This window comes from Glycine soja, chromosome 1 (assembly GCF_004193775.1).
Source record: "Glycine soja cultivar W05 chromosome 1, ASM419377v2, whole genome shotgun sequence".
Classification (NCBI taxonomy): domain Eukaryota; kingdom Viridiplantae; phylum Streptophyta; class Magnoliopsida; order Fabales; family Fabaceae; genus Glycine; species Glycine soja.
This window is the reverse complement of record NC_041002.1, coordinates 52,828,548-52,844,555: the sequence shown is the minus strand read 5'-3', so window position 1 is coordinate 52,844,555 and position 16,008 is coordinate 52,828,548. Positions and strand designations below refer to the sequence as shown.

Below are 16,008 nucleotides of genomic sequence, written 5' to 3'. Positions count from 1 at the left end.
TGGCGCAACAATGCCATTCAAGTAATAACTATAGATTATCTGATCGAGTATGGACCCAAAATAAAACTAGAGTATACCCGTAAGGTATTGTGTGGTAGCCAACTTATTAACCACGAAAAAAATACAAAAAAGAAAGAGTTTAAAATTTTAATTTTGCATATTTTTTATAGATTAATTTAACTAATAGAATATTATTAAATAACATTGATTCACGAAATATGTAAAATAACTAAAAATTATAAAAGTGAAAAAAAAGTTAAATTGAATAGTCGAATAAGAAGAAAAAAAACTATTAATTCGGTAAGAAAATTCAAAATCTGTGAGCCACAAGTTATAAGATAAATATATATGAGAGATTTTGATTCCTTAAATGTAAATTCCCCTGAGTTGATTTGAATTGACTAGAACTTAAAATGAATTTTTTTCATGTCTTAAATCCAACAAAGAAAACCTGTTACATCTTGGAATTCGAGGACCAAGACAAGCCTCCTAAGAGAGAAGAAGAGAGAGAACTTTTCTGTATTTTTCTTCTATCCCCGAAGAGAAGCGCCTTATACATATATATAGCTACCTGCTAGGGAACAAAATCCCGACAGCAATAACAAAAAGATAAGCACAATCATGGAATATCCTAACAGAATGATATTCATAATATTCTACATTATCTAAATGGCGCGATTTGGTGGTTTCCTACATGATGCCTACTTCGTACCCATGCATGATGCATGATGCCAACCATGTTGTACCTACTTCCTTAAGCAAGCTGGAGGTGCATCCTTCCTCTTGGACCTTGTGGTGCTTACTTCCTTCAAACCCCTTGTGTCATTCATACCCCCTGTGTCATCCGTATCATTCCCAAGCCCATCAAAAACACCTTGTCCTCAAGGTGTAGGGTTTTCAAACTATGGCTTCAAATTCGAACCGGGATCCCAAATTAAATGAGTGAAGGAATGAGTGAATGAAGATTAGTGTTGTGGAAGTCGAGGCATTTTGTGGTGTCGATAGTAGCATAAAAGAGGAAGGAGTGGTTGAGTTCCTTGTAGTGGCTGGGGTACTCCTTGCGGACTTGGAAAATGGTGATCCAACGGTGGTCAGAGGACGCGTTGGGGTTGCTGTTAGCAAGGAGGGGAACGACCACAATGGGAAGTAGAGCCGACAAGGGTGTGGGGCGCGGCTGTATGAGTGCGGGAAGTGGAGGTGGAGTCGGCATGGGCAGCGGAGTCAACATGGGTGACGGAGTCGACATGGACAGCGGAGTCGGCAAGGGTGTGGGGTGCGACTGTATGAGTGCGAGAAGTGGAGGTGGAGTCAGCATGGGCGGTGGAGGTGGCATGGGCGACGGTGGTGACTGCACAGAGGAAGAAGGTAGGTAGTGGTGGCTGGTTCTCGGAGGTAGTTTTAGAAGAAGGGCATCCAGTGTGGATTCGAGGCGGAGTTGAGCTACAGCAAGTTTGACCATGGCGGTCTCGAGACGGTCCTCGCGAGCTGCAAAAAGTTCGACATCCACCATTTGAGGTGTGTGCTGAAATGGAAGGAAAGGTGGTTGCTGATGAAGGGTAGTGTGGGGAGGAAGCAATGAGGAGAGGTGGTTTGGCGGGTGATGTGGGTTGCGCTAGTTGAAGCTGGTATGACAGCCATGAGAGCTTTGTTTGGCGGGTGGTGTGGGTTGCAGTAGTTGAAGCTGGTATGGCAGCCATGGGCTTTCAATGAAAGCACCAAATGTTACGTCTTGGAATTTGAGGACCAAGATAAGCCTCCTAAGAGTGAAGAAGAGAGAGAACTTAATTGTATTTTTTCTTCTATCCCCGAAGAGAAGCGCCTTATACATATACATAGCTAACTGCTATGGAACAAACTCCTGACAGCAATAACAGAAAGATAAGCACAATCATGAAATATCCTAACAGAATAATATCCTACGCTATCTAAATGGCGTGATTTGGTGGTTTCGTGCATGATGCCTACTTCGTACCCATGCATGATGCCAACCATGCTATACGTACTTCCTTAAGCAAGCTGGAGGTGCATCCTTCTTCTTGGACCTTATGGTGCTTACTTCCTACAGATCCCCTATGTCATTCGTACCCCCGTGTCATCCGTATCAAAAACCTACAATATTCATTTTATTTAGTCATGAGTCATAACCCGATGAAATCACATAGTAATCACTGTAAGTCAACCAAAAAAAAAAGATTAGTTATGTAAATGTGGAATACGTTATGATCTTTGAAAAGAGCAAGGGAGACACAGCATGAGAAATTAATTAAACTATGTTCCAAAAGATTTTTTTGTAAAACAAAACGTTTTTTTAAATATATATACATATTAGTTCTCTTGAACATGAATCTGTTTACTTAATTAGAAAATAGTTTTTTTTAAAAGGCATTCCCACAAAACTGTACCGAAAGCAGCCAGAGATTTATTTGATTTATTTTCAAACCATCGAGAACTATGTCTAATTTGTAATATACAACTCATGTTTTTTCATTATGTCAAGTTATTAAATACAACAAAAATCATAACTTGTTATAAGTTTTCAATATTCTTAATTTTTGCTCAACAAGATATGTGTCCCTGAAAGGAACAAAAGATTGTAATTAACATAAGCTAATTAGAGTGCAAACAGCACTGTTACATTCTTTCTTTTTTTTGGGCCCCAGTTGTAGTTGGATTCTAACTAACGAAGATAGGGGCGAATTAGGGACCACAAGTAAACTTTAATAATCATTGATCATTAAAATAGTCATTATTGATGAAGTTCAGTCTCGGAAAGTTTAGAAAAAAAGATACCAAGAGTATAATCTAAGCCTAAAAGGCGTATCTCTCGTATCAAACAATGCATCCCAGTTGACCCTTCCCAGTTCCCATTTTAAACAACAACCACTCTTTTTCTTTTTGTTGTCGTTATCGCAAACACTTATTCATCTTTTATAATATCACAAGAGTCTATATTACTAACTTCTATCAATTATTTTACAAAACCTTTATATGCTAGAACTAGAAGACATTACCTCCGTTCATTTTTTATACGAAACAAGTTATAAATAATTAACATAATAAGTGTTGAAATAGATGCTACTTTAATATTTATATATATATATATATATATATATATATATATATATATATATATATATATATATAATTGAATTTAAAGAGAAGTGCAAGTTAAATCCCGCTTCTCAATTAATTATTTTATAGATAGAAAAAATGTCATTTTTTTTATTAAAACAATGAAAGGTTGGCCTCAAAGATTTATATTTAAAGAACTTCCACGACAATTACTCAAATACAAATGAGTCGCTAGCAATGAGTTGATTATGAGAGATTTAGAAAATTTATAAGAAATTTTTTTAATATTTTATTTTCCTTACAATAATATTAGGGATAAAGGAAAAGCAAGCCTGTATGTTGAGAAAAATAGAAAAAGCCTTTTCTTAGCCTGAAAGAAAACTGAATAGAAACAGAGAAAACACACCAACCAGGCAAGCACTAAAGGCCATAGAGCTAGCCTTATTTAAGTATAGATGAATTTTTACTAGTAACTGGTTTTGATTTCCTTTCCTTGATGTGAGATTTGAGCAGCATCATGCTAGGATAGATTTTTTTTTTTTAGTGTACTTTCCTTGTGAAATAAGAAGAGAACAGGTGAGCTTCGTCTTAGGAGAAGGAAACGTGTTGTACTTACATATTAAGGATTTATTGTTGCATTAGCTATCAATAAAGTTTCTAATTATAGACAAAGTTAATTTGCTCAACAACTATTAAGTCTTTATTCAATTAGCATCCCCATTTATAAGTTCCTAACGAATATGAATTTTCAGTGGACTGTTGAGGTTTCAAAAGTCAAAACCCTTGCGTGATTGGATTGATAACACTTATATGGTCTCTCAATTCTTTCGCGTGTCAAGATGTGAAATTTAGGAATGTTATCTGCTTCGATTTTTAAACTTCTTTTATCCTTCTCCCCAAAATCCAAAGAAATTAAGTGTGTGTTAGTTAATTTTAGTGTATTATATTGGAGCTAGCTCCTGATCCATTCCCTATTATAATGAAGTAGCCATCTGGCTTTAATTTCACAATCAATAAGGAAAAAGCTAACATGCTCGTTGCTGTTTTAAATGTAAATAAATTAAGGAACATGGGTTTTCGGATTTATTTTTTTTAGGTTATGGGAGGGAATAAGTTGATAGATGTCCTCTTCCAATTCAAAGGGAATATGCTCACCGGGGAACAAGACAATATGTGCAAGGTACTTAGTTTCCTTAGGTGATGAATAAGTGTGTTCCCCGCAAATGACATAACCAAAACCTTAGTTGTGACCACCTTAATACATGTTTGGATATGTCGATGGAATCATTTCTGTCCTCCAAAATCGTGGTGTGACTATCAGAAGCAACAACGTGTAAGGATCGTTAAGCGCGTGATGGATAATAAAAGAGTACATTACATATGTACTATTGGCCGATGAGATGACTAATGACTCTTCGGTGTCACTCATTCAAATAACTCTCATCTATTCCACGTACCATGATGACACCCTGTCTTAATTTCCCCCCTATACTTTTTGCTTTTTTCCCTCCTAGGGAAAATTTTCCCCAGATGAGTATTATATTTATCTTAGACATAACATATTAAATATTAGTTTTAATTGTACTTTTGATTTTTCTATTAGTTAAAAAAATATTATACTTTCATGAATTTGATATTCTTATTGTTTTAATTATGTTATTTTGGTTCAATCTTATGCTAAATTAACCTCCATTATTTAATGAAAATGTTTCTACATTTTCATGTTAGCAAATTTTTGTTCATATGATACTCTTATGCCTTGTCATGTAAATATTTCCTTTAAATATTAATCATCAAGTTAATGGATTAATCAAAACAACTATTCTATTCATTTCGAAGAATACAAGGCACGGAATGCACGAATAACAAGGTGGATCAACGAGCTTTTATTAAATAAATATTTTAAAAACACATGAATGAATTTATGGCAAAAATCACCGGTCGTGCAATAGTACAAAAATAGCTTTCACACAAAATAATATTTTCCTAAAAACAAGGGTTCGAAATTGAGTTTTAGCGATATTAGCGAGAACACAAATATAAATAAGCCTAAATAATAATAATATAATCTCCAAACATTTTTTTTTTGAAAAACAACATTGCTTTATATACTTTTATATTTTATACTAGCATATACTTTAACTATTACTAATACTATATATTTTACGTTATACTTTAAGCAAAATGAAGGTTATTAATACAACTTCTTTAATACACCTTTTAATTTTTTTTAATTATTGACTAAATATATTAAATTGCACAAAATCATGAATGAAGTTCATCCCACACAATTTTATGATTGCTAATAAATTGAAACTAATAAAAAAATGTGTTTAAAATAAAAAATTAATGATCATGTATTGTTTATGTAAAAAAAAATACATTATTTATGAATTAAAAATTATTGTTAATATAATTTTAAATTTGTAATATCAATAAATTGTTGATTCTCTTGTAATAAAATGGTAAAAAGTGTATTACTTTACTCAGGCAAAATTCATCACATTAGTGTATATTGAGAAAATATTAACTCCAAGATTGATGAAAAGTTCGTGTTTTTCTAAAACAAGTGAATATTAAAAAAACACATGTTTTCAATAATTTTAGCAATCAAATCTCTCCATTATGGCTGTGTCCTTTTTCACTTTGACTTTTAGTTCAGCAGAGTACACTTTTCCTGCGTTTTTACTTCATTTCCCTTTCCTTGGCTTGGCAACCAACACCCCTTAAAGAGAAAGCTGAAATTGCTGATGGCTGGAGTTGTGGTGCCCAGTACTGCACTCTCTGCGTCGGTAAGAGATCAAACATTGCACGTTTTCATACTCATTATTTATTTGTGTCTGTCCCTTTAAAATTCGCAACTCCGAACTTCTTACCATTTTCCTGTCTCGTGAACTGTGTTCATTGCAGAGCTGAATCTCTTCGCCATTGGGTCTCAGATTTTGTTTATTTTTGTCTTGAATGATCCGTGTACTTGCAAATCCTCACTCTTCATTCTTAAGAGGTCAGAAACCAAACCGCACACTTCATTCTCATGATCTTCTTATCTTGCGCCGTCATTTCAATAAAAAAAATTTCCTTTAATTTGTAATGTTGCCCGGAATAAATTTTCAGCTTTCAGGCTTTCTGCATAGGAAAGATGTTGATAGTTTTTTTTTTTTTTATGAATATGGATGTGTGGGAATGTTTATTTATTTAGCGATCTAATGTACCTCTTTTGTATGATGGTAAGTTTCTGGTATAATACCATATAGGTATTTAATTAATTTCTTTGTTTTTGGGACAAATTTTTTCCTTGTAATTTTCGTTACATCCTCTACAGCCAGGCTATGACAATACACTTACAAGGTTAAAATCTGTTGTTTATTTATTTGAGGGATATATTATGCTTACTTAGATTACAGAAATGAGCTGAACAGCCCATCATCCAATTCGTGACCCAGTTTATTAACAGTTCAATTAGCTGAGAATTCTCACTCATTTGTGAAACCAACGGAGATTAAGCTTTTACAATTGACTCATTATTCGTCCATGGGCTAATTCCATATATACTAATATAGTACCTTATAAGAATAATGATGATAACAATGTTTTGATTTGATTTATATTTGTTTCTAATTTTATTTTTGTTCTCACTAATGGGATGTTTGATGTCCCTCGACAATTAACGTTCACCAATTGAAGTTGCCCCATGTTGCTTCTATGTCGTTTGCTCATTTGGACTTTTGCTGATTTATGTGTGTCTTGGATGCCATTCCAAACATTCACTATAATCTTTTTTATGTAAAAAGTTGTTTTTATTGTGATACAAATTTGAACCCAATTGATTGAGCTGTAAAGCTCAGTTAATTGTTGATGCATTTATCTAGGCTTAGATCGGCTTAGCTCAATGAACTTGTGGTATTATTTATGAAGTAGTGAAAAGTGTACAGCACTTCAGATTATTTGCATAGCAGCAATGATTTGCTCAATAAGTTATGATGTTATTTTGTTTCAGTCAACTTATCCTTTCAGTTAGACTATAGTAACTTACTTCCCTAACCAAAATATCCATGCAGGCTTCTCACATTTGAAGCCTTCTTATCATTATGGATCACAAGTCTTGGCTTTGGGGGAACAAAGCCACACAGAAGACTAATTTAGCAACTGACAAAACAAATCTCACTTCAAAAGAAAATGGAGAGGTAATGTAATTATGTCTTGCGTCAACTGTTTTTATTCTCATATATATTTTGCTCTTTTCATAAATGCCATGGAACTTTTAGGTTCATATATTGTTTAAGATGACTATTATAGTCTCCCTTCCTCTTTAACGTCTAGCATCTTTAAGAGAACTAATTAGTAAAAGTGTTAATCCAGAAGGGCTTTTTTCCTGGGCCCTTTATCTTGAAATATTTTATAATTATAAAATGGACATATTAATTCTGTATGTACCTATTTGTTAGAAACCCAGAATTCTTCCCCAGAACTTTGTGGAATATAATCCTTTTTTATTACTTGATAAAAATAATTAGTTTTTTTGTCTTGTTTTTTTTAGGTACAGGCTCCTCTAACTGATAAAGAAAAATTGGAGAAAGACTTAAAAAGATTAAATGATAAGCTTGCTTTTACACTTTCTGAATGCAATGCTAAAGATGAGCAGATCAAGAAACAAACGAAAATTGTACAAGAAGCAGTAGCAGGTAATATTCAATTATTCATGCATTGCTGTGTGTATTTGTTTCTCATTTTTCTTCAGTTCACGATTTTGGACAATAATAATCATCAATTATTTATTATTCTTAGAATAATTTTACTAGTTTCTTATTAAAGATTCCTTTGAAGGATGGGAGAAAGCAGAAGCTGAAATATTGTCTATGAAGCAACATCTTGATGAATCTATACAGAAGCAGTTAGTTTATAAAGAAAGAGTGGCCCAATTGGATGGTGCTCTCAAGGAATGTATGCAACAGTTACGTTTTGTTAGAGAAGAACAAGAGCTAAGGATTCATGATGCTGTGATGAAGGCTTCTAAAGAATTTGAAGAAGCATACATAGTTTTGGAGGAGCAGCTATCAGAGACCAGTAAAGGGCTTGCTAAATCTGGGGTTGAAAATTCTCGTCTTAATAAATCTATTATTGCTAAAGAAAATTTGATTGAAGATCTGAAAAGACAATTGGCTCATGCAGAGGCTGATCATAATGCACTGATGATTAGATTAGAGTCCACTGAGAAAGATAATGCATCCCTAAAGTATGAAGCTCAAGTGCTTGAAAAGGAACTTGCTATTAGAAATGAGGAAAGAGAATTTAATTGTCGAGCAGCTGATGCTTCTCATAAGCTGCACTTACAGAGTGTAAAAAAAATTGCCAACTTAGAATCAGAATGTCAGAGGCTGCGTATTCTGGTTCGAAAACGGTTACCAAGTCAAGCTTGCCTGGCAAAAATGAAAAATGAAGTCGAAATGTTGGAACAGGATTCACTTGAAATGAGAAGGAAAAACTTGAACTCAACCAGTGTAGTGGTTGAATCTTCACTTGACAGTTCTCCTGAGACTACCATTAGAAGAATCACTGCTTTGACCGATCAACTATGTGGTGTGGAAGAAGAAAACAAGACCTTGAAAGAATCGCTAAATAGGAAAGCAAATGAAATCCAATTCTCCAGAGTAATGCTTGCTCGCACAGCTTCTAAACTGATGCGACTTGAGTCAGAGATTGAATCTAGAGGTCATGTAACCTTGGAGCAGCCTAAAAGTAATCCTGCATTGCAAGACATATCTTTGTCATCAAAGTCTGACATTGGCAGTGAGGACAAGGTTAGCTGTGCTGACTCCTGGGCTTCTGCATTGATTTCACAATTGGAGCACTTTAGAAGTGTAAAACAGAAGGAATCAATGTCTTGTAAAAGTGTTGGACCTTCAGATATAAGCCTAATGGATGACTTCCTTGAAATGGAAAAATTAGCAGTGGTCTCTGTTGAAAAAGCCCCCAAAATTTCTTGTGCTTCTTTAGAAGAAAACAATGAAATAGATGGCCTGCCAGAGGCTAGAGCGAATGGGATTAGCTCTGAAGTAATAAGTAAGGAGATTATTCCTGTTTCTGATCATTTGTCAGAGTTCTCTATATCTAATCAGGAATCATGTTCCATTGACATATTAAATGGTGATATTCCTGGTTGGCTTCTGGATGTAGTAAAAGTGATCTTGGAACAAAAATGTGTCACTCATAAGAACCTTGATGACATACGTGAGGATATTAGATTGGCTTTGAGCTATCTAAATAATGCAGATCAATGTGGGTTTGATTCAAGCAAAGGCCATCCATTTGATGGATCTAAGCCTCTACATTATAGTCAGCACACCTCATGGAAACCTTTGAATAATTCTGTGGTAGATCCATGTGGTGAAGTAAATGATGCCGAGATTTTATCAATAAAGGGAACTAAACAGAAACCTCAAAGAGATTTGAGCCAGTCAATAGGTAAGATAATTGAGCTTATTGAAGGGATTAGCATGCCTGCTGAGGATTATGATAATTCAGATTCCTTGTACAGAAGAGATGGAAATATCCGTACACATAAGAATCAAGGAATGCCAACAGGCTACATGGTCCGTGTTTTCCAGTGGAAAACATCTGAACTCAGTAATGTCTTGCAGCAATTTCTCCATGTGTGTTACGATTTACTCAATGACAAGGCTGATCATGAAAAATTTGCCACAGAACTAACGACAGCTTTGGATTGGATTATGAATCACTGCTTTTCACTTCAGGATGTTTCTAGTATGAGGGATGCCATTAAAAAACAATTTGATTGGGATGAGACGCAAAGTGAAAATGAAGCTGAAACAGGGATGTTTGCAGACACATATAAGTTGCATCTTCCCATAGAACAGTTATCATGTTTGCCTGTGCTAACTAATTCAGATTGTCATGATGTTCCAACTGAAGAGATGCAATATGTTGATAAGGAAGAAATTAAAAATATTGAAGATAAAGTAATCAGTTCTGAATCTGAGAAAGAAGCCTTGGAAGGGAGGCTCCAATCAGCTATAAATCAACTTCAGGAATCAGAGAAAACTATTGGCAGCTTGAGATTGGAGTTACAAACCTTGAAAGAATTGAATCGAATACTTGAGGAGCAAGTACAAAATCATGCATTCATAAATGTAGATCTTGACACTCAGCTAACAGAAACTGAATTAAAAGAAGCTAATCACAAAGTTTTGGCATTAGAAGTGGAACTGGAGAACAAAAATCAATATTGTGAAGAATTAGAGACCAGATGCGTTGAACTTCAGCTCCAGCTTGAAAGGTATCCGTAATCTTAACTTTCAATATTTGTTACTTTATAATATGATTTTCAAACATTTAGCTTTTAATTTCTTATTTCAAGATTGCCACACTCACATATCATCAAATTTATCTTCACAGCATGACAAAGAAGTGGTCGGACAATGATGTTAATCAAAGAGATGAGCCACTGCAAACTGTAAGCTCTTCTCAGTCTCATTTTATTCCCTTTTGGCCTTTACTCAATGGCTCATACTCAGATCATATTACTATTACTATCTTCTTATGTAGCATTCTGGAAGATTTAATCAATTTGAAGCACTATTCATCATCTAGACATAGATTTGGATCTGAATAGTATATAACTCTGAGGTTAACTTTAATTTTTAAACTAAATTTGGAGATCCCAGACTGGAGCATGATGAGCAAGTTACTTCATCAGCTCATAGATTGCTTTTAAGTTCTTTTGAAGCATTGAATGCCAGAATTATATCCAATATTCAAATTTCTTAAACTAAGAAATACCATGGAAATTGGCTCACTGGGATCTGTTTCCTTCCAAATAAATATATCCAAGCCCTAGACTTCTGTTATTTTTAGTGTGGAAGTTAGGATTGGATTTTAGTCATGAAAACAGACTGATTCATACTGACTATTTTATATCTTGTTGCATGTTAAGCAGAAAATATTAACAGAAAAAATGCTTCTTCTTTTTTACTTTTGCTGAAGAAACAAAATAATACTGCTTACAAATGTTACCTATATGTTGTAACTTGTTAACTTAACGAATCAGGAGCATCTAATTGAAATAGTCTGATCAATGTCTCCATCATACCATTTCCAGTAATCAATTGGGTCTTCACACTTCCTGTTTCCTCTTATTATAGAGTGAACTTTATTATAGCCCTTAGCAAATGTTATATTTGAACTTGTAGTAGAACGGTTTTTTTTCAGACAAATATTGTACATGATGGCTGAATGATATGATTTGAAAAGGCAGAGCCCTGTCCTCTTCTACTATTTATTGGTTTAATACAAGAGTAGGTTTATTATAGCCCTAAACTTTTTGAGAATTTTCAATTAGGTCCCTAAACTACAAGAAATTGTAATTAGGTCCTTCATCTTCATCAATTTTTGTAATTGAGTTCTTGGAGTTGGTTTATAGCTGCTTGAAACCACCAGAAAAATAATTACTTATTACAGTTGTACTAACTCTAAGGATCCAATTACAAATATTGTAGAAGATCACCTGATTACCATTTTTTTTAGTATAAAAAAATTCTAAAATAGTTGAGGGACGTAAAGATATATCGAACCTTATTTATACTGCTCCACTAGACTTCATTGTTACTTGGATGCTTTACCTAACTCCAAAATCTGACTATCTTGAAATTTTATATGCTCTCTTTTGAGACCAAGCAATAAAACCCAGGCAAAGCCTTCTTTCCATAATTTTAGCTCATCATATAAAGTAAGACAAATTATGAAGCAGTAGTGTTATGGAATGGACTGAGGAAATTGTCAGATCCTCTAGGAAACAATGCCGGCAGAATCCTTTAACAAGTGGATACAAAATAAATGAAAATGAAGCCCTGATTATGTGTTTAATGTTTGGAGAGTATTGATCAGATCCGTAGACAATAACTGGGAAAAGCAAGAGCCATCTACCCTGCTATATAAATAATGGCTGCCATTTAGTATAAGTTTAACATCACTGTTTTACAGTAACTAAAATATTGACTTAATTGCTTACCTGTGCAAATCCATTTATGTTTCAATGTGTTCTGGTTTTGGTTTGAAGGTTGTTTACCAATCCTGCAGGACTGGGAGATAACTTCTGCTTCAGAAAAGTTGGCGGAGTGTCAAGAAACCATCCTTAACCTTGGGAAGCAGTTGAAGGCCTTAGCTGCACCAAAGGATGCCTCCCTTTTTGACAATGCCATTGCTGCCCCATGTCATACAGTTACAGACACAAATATTGTCCCCCTAAAAGACACGAAAGTGAAAAATCGATCTTCTCTATTTGATCAGATGTTGGCTGATGATGATACTAAAGGAAAGGTTAGCAAAGCAAGTGAAAGAGGCTCCAGTCCCACCAGCATTCCTGGTTTTAAGCTGCCCCTGGAAAAGATTTTACTTTTGAATGGACTTAAAGGCCAGGATGACAGTGCCAGTGTTAATTCTATGGCCATTGTACCAGCCAAGAAATCCAGTGGTCGGAATTTTTGGAGAAGGCTATTTGGGAGAAAGAAATCCAAAAAGAAAACACAGCTTTCGTTGAACACATGAAATGCAGTTCTAGTGTTGTTTTAGTACTTCCCGAGACGGGGTAACAGTTATATCTTCTTTGCTATATTTCTAATGAAGTGATGTTTGTGTCTTGACTCTTGTTTATACGACTGAAAATTAACAAACTGAATATTCAAGTTATTGGATGCATGAAATATAGTTGTTGTGGCATATATACTTTTTGTGAGTGAGCTCATCGTAAGAAAGTGGTTGTTCTATATAAACTTCATTGACGAAATAATTACCAAAACCATGCAAGGACGAAAGTTTCCTTAATACCAATCTGGCTTCCACAAGCACAAGTAAATTCCAATATCGATGTCAAAGGGGATGTTTATTTTAGCATTGACAACCTCAAACACCCCTCATGGATTAAGGTTATGCTGTCATCATAAACTGGAGGAAAACTTATTTGCGGGTACCTTTTCTCTTTGCGGTAGTAGTCCATTGTTTTTTTTTCATGTAGTCTATTGTTTAAAAACTGAAAAATAGAGAAAAAAGGTGCTGGGATGGAGGAGTGGTGATGATTGGTTGATTATGAAAAACAAGATCGGCCCAAGGTAAGGCCAATGAAGCCCTTGTTTAAGACCTCCTAAAAATATTTTTTTCTGGTACGTTCACAAAAACAATTTTACTTATTAATAATATTTTTTAAAAAATAATCACTCGATAAGTGATATTAGTTTATTAAGAGCCTCTCAAAGTGTTGAATCAACCAGTTATAATTAAATGCATGTAAAAACATAACAAAATATTTTTGAGAGGGGGAAAAAAGGCCGAGACAAGAGAATTAAAGACTGTAAAAATATCATTAGTCTTATAGGTAGAGCATGACACAGAATAGACATCTGAAGAATTCAGGTTAAATTGATTGCCAACAAACGAGAACTCAAGGAAAAATATCCAAGCCTGCGGAATAAATCGTATAATTTTCCTCTAATTATTTTCAAAACTTCATATGAACTATGAAGTACTGGAAATGCCGAAATGGAAATGTACAGAAGCCTGTTGGTGGAAAGAAATCTGCTAATATTAATCTCTATAAAGTATGAATTTTGCGACATCATGAAGTCCCGCTTCCTCGTAACATTTGGCAATCCGCTCCAAATACTCATCCCATTCTCCCTCTATAGAAGCCAAATCCAACAAGAAAGCAGCTTCATCTAATACAACCTGCAATTGATTTGAAAATGAAAGCACGATTAAGATGAATATCAGCATACACCCTATCCGTGAATGAAATCGATAAATAGTTCACACTATATAGCACCTGTGCAGGGGCCTTCCCCTTTTTAAGATCTTCTTGCCTTCCCTCTTCAGTTACCTTCTCTTTAACGTACTCAATTTGCTCATCATCCCATTGTGCTATATTAGCTACGTCCTGAACAAAAACGAATATGACAGAAGAGATCAAGCACAAGCTTACACTTAAACCAGAAAATCAGATTGATGATGATTTCATACCTGATACTTGCAGCCAAGAGTCCACCATGGTGACTTCAAAGCTCCCCTGGCAGCATCTTTAGCTTCTACTTTACGCCCAACCCTATTGAAAATTATTAAAAAGAAAGGCTCCTTAGAGGATGAAAACGGTAAGCTCAGTCATCTTGAACAACTCGAATAAGTAACAGAAAAATGTTTACACCAACCTCAACAAAACCTCAGAATTGAACACAAAAGGTCGAGCAAATCCTGGAAAATGCTCCTTCTTGGTATAAAATTCCCCAGTTACTAATGCTGAAACCTTCCCACACAGACGTAACCAACATGTCTCAATTTATATTAATGACTATTGCTTGAGGAAGTAACTAAATGCATGAAAATCTTACAAGATCTCCTTCCTCAAAATGTCGTGCCACTTTCCGCTCTATGATATCTGGAAATAGACCAACCTGAAAACAAATTAGATTCATGAGATGATTTGCCATGACAGTCATAAACACAATCTACATACTTATTAATACCTTTTTCAAAAGATAGACATCTAGGTTAGAAATTCCAGACTCTGTAAAATCACCCTTCCTGTAAAATTTCTCCCCAGCATCACCCGAAGCATAAAATACTTCTTCATTTCTCTCTCGACCATTCTTGGTATCTTCCTCAACCAACAGTCGTTGTATAAATTGGTCTACCTATATTTAGAAAACATACAGTTGAAATAATACCATCTTGAGTGCCAATTAATCAACACCACGGTGTATCAAAACCAAACACACTGATGCAATATAATAACCAAGCATGCTCCACTTACACTCTTAGCTAAAAGCCATACTCCATATTTTCTGACTTCCACCACTGGCATTTCCATCCTGCAGGAGTTTGTTTATAACCATGAGATATGATGATTCAAACAGTAGTAAATTAACCACAGCAGAGGACAGCCCTTGAGCCTTACTCAGGTGGAGCCGTCGGCCACCGCAACAGTGCAGTCACATTACCTATCAAGAAAATAATCACAAACAGTGCTGAACTTGAAAAATTCTCAAAGTAATTAACCCGAAACCCATACCAGAGCTATTTTTTGACAGTGGTATAGCAAGAGGAATTAATCCTTGCCTGGCACCCGGGGAGATAATAGATTCACCTGTTACATACAAAAGCATAAGAAAAATAAACCTAATTAAATTATCAAAATCATTCCTCGAAGGAAGGAATTCAAAGCACGCATACATGCATAGAACAATTTGATATACCAAAATCCAAAATAATGTAAACCACATGTTCAAGTACATGGAGAAAATACAGATTCACGATTATTCAAAAGTTGACACTCCATAAAGTTTTATGGTACAGTTTTTAATAGTAAGATGGACAAATTGATTTACCTCTGGTCTTCAGAATACTGAGGAGTTGTGAAAGATGCTGAGGAGGCTGAGTCGCAGCTACATCCTTCACGAAAGAAACGTGGTCTGCGACGAGATAGTGAAAAATTAAAAAGGAAAGAGCAAAACGGTTTAAGGAAGAAGAATGCATTACCAGAAATGGAGGAGTAAGAAGAAGAAGAGGCGCAAAGAGAAACTCTGCGGCGGCTGAGAAGAAGAGGCACGACGCTGCCACGTGGAGCTCCGCCGTATAACACCACGCCGCCGACCTTCATTGTCTATTCGCCTCATTTGCTCCCACTCCCTCTCCCTTTATCTATTTTCCTTTTTTTTTTCTCGGAAAAAACATTGCCACATAATTACATGATCCATAATTACACAAATGTGTGTGCTTCAGCCTTCAGGCCTTCATTCATTAGCCCGTGTCCATTTTAACTACTTCAAGTTACAGCTTCTTTTTCATCTAAAATAAAACCATACGATAATTGTATTCGAGCAAAAGCATTTATAATGTGGTAAAATTAATTTCTATGGTAGGTTTTTAACGTATATA

The 16,008-nt window shown here is 35.0% G+C and overlaps 2 protein-coding genes across 3 annotated transcripts; one reads left to right on the top strand and one right to left on the bottom strand.

The window, feature by feature from the left end:
• Positions 1-5,718: 5,718 nt before the first annotated feature.
• Positions 5,719-12,806, top strand: LOC114421860 (filament-like plant protein 7). Of its 2 annotated transcripts, none has more exons than XM_028387968.1 (7): positions 5,719-5,864; positions 5,983-6,076; positions 7,131-7,256; positions 7,610-7,754; positions 7,897-10,366; positions 10,486-10,543; positions 12,166-12,806. In XM_028387968.1, the coding sequence occupies exons 3-7, from the start codon at positions 7,161-7,163 to the stop codon at positions 12,631-12,633; spliced, it is 3,237 nt and encodes a 1,078-aa protein (XP_028243769.1). In that variant the 5' UTR covers positions 5,719-5,864; positions 5,983-6,076; positions 7,131-7,160; the 3' UTR covers positions 12,634-12,806. The 2 variants fall into 2 exon arrangements, with proteins under 2 accessions (XP_028243769.1, XP_028243760.1); XM_028387959.1 differs by having other exon boundaries at positions 7,885-10,366.
• A 670-nt stretch (positions 12,807-13,476) lies between these two features.
• On the bottom strand, positions 13,477-15,795 carry LOC114421851 (protein IN CHLOROPLAST ATPASE BIOGENESIS, chloroplastic-like). The gene is made up of 11 exons (XM_028387947.1): positions 15,610-15,795; positions 15,459-15,542; positions 15,143-15,217; positions 15,029-15,071; positions 14,885-14,942; positions 14,598-14,765; positions 14,463-14,525; positions 14,283-14,377; positions 14,098-14,179; positions 13,904-14,014; positions 13,477-13,806 (listed from the first exon to the last, which is right to left on the bottom strand). The coding sequence occupies exons 1-11, from the start codon at positions 15,728-15,730 to the stop codon at positions 13,666-13,668; spliced, it is 1,041 nt and encodes a 346-aa protein (XP_028243748.1). The 5' UTR covers positions 15,731-15,795; the 3' UTR covers positions 13,477-13,665.
• Positions 15,796-16,008: the final 213 nt, after the last annotated feature.

Coding starts and splice junctions, on each gene's coding strand:
- LOC114421860 (XM_028387959.1), top strand. CDS start 7,161: ATGGATCACAAGTCTTGGCTTTGGGGGAACAAAGCCACACAGAAGACT. Junction 7,755..7,884: donor TGTACAAGAAGCAGTAGCAG/GTAATATTCAAT, acceptor TTCTTATTAAAG/ATTCCTTTGAAGGATGGGAG. Junction 10,544..12,165: donor GAGATGAGCCACTGCAAACT/GTAAGCTCTTCT, acceptor CCAATCCTGCAG/GACTGGGAGATAACTTCTGC.
- LOC114421851 (XM_028387947.1), bottom strand. CDS start 15,730: ATGAAGGTCGGCGGCGTGGTGTTATACGGCGGAGCTCCACGTGGCAGC. Junction 14,766..14,884: donor TATGGCTTTTAGCTAAGAGT/GTAAGTGGAGCA, acceptor TTCTAAATATAG/GTAGACCAATTTATACAACG. Junction 13,807..13,903: donor AGGGGAAGGCCCCTGCACAG/GTGCTATATAGT, acceptor AATCAATTGCAG/GTTGTATTAGATGAAGCTGC.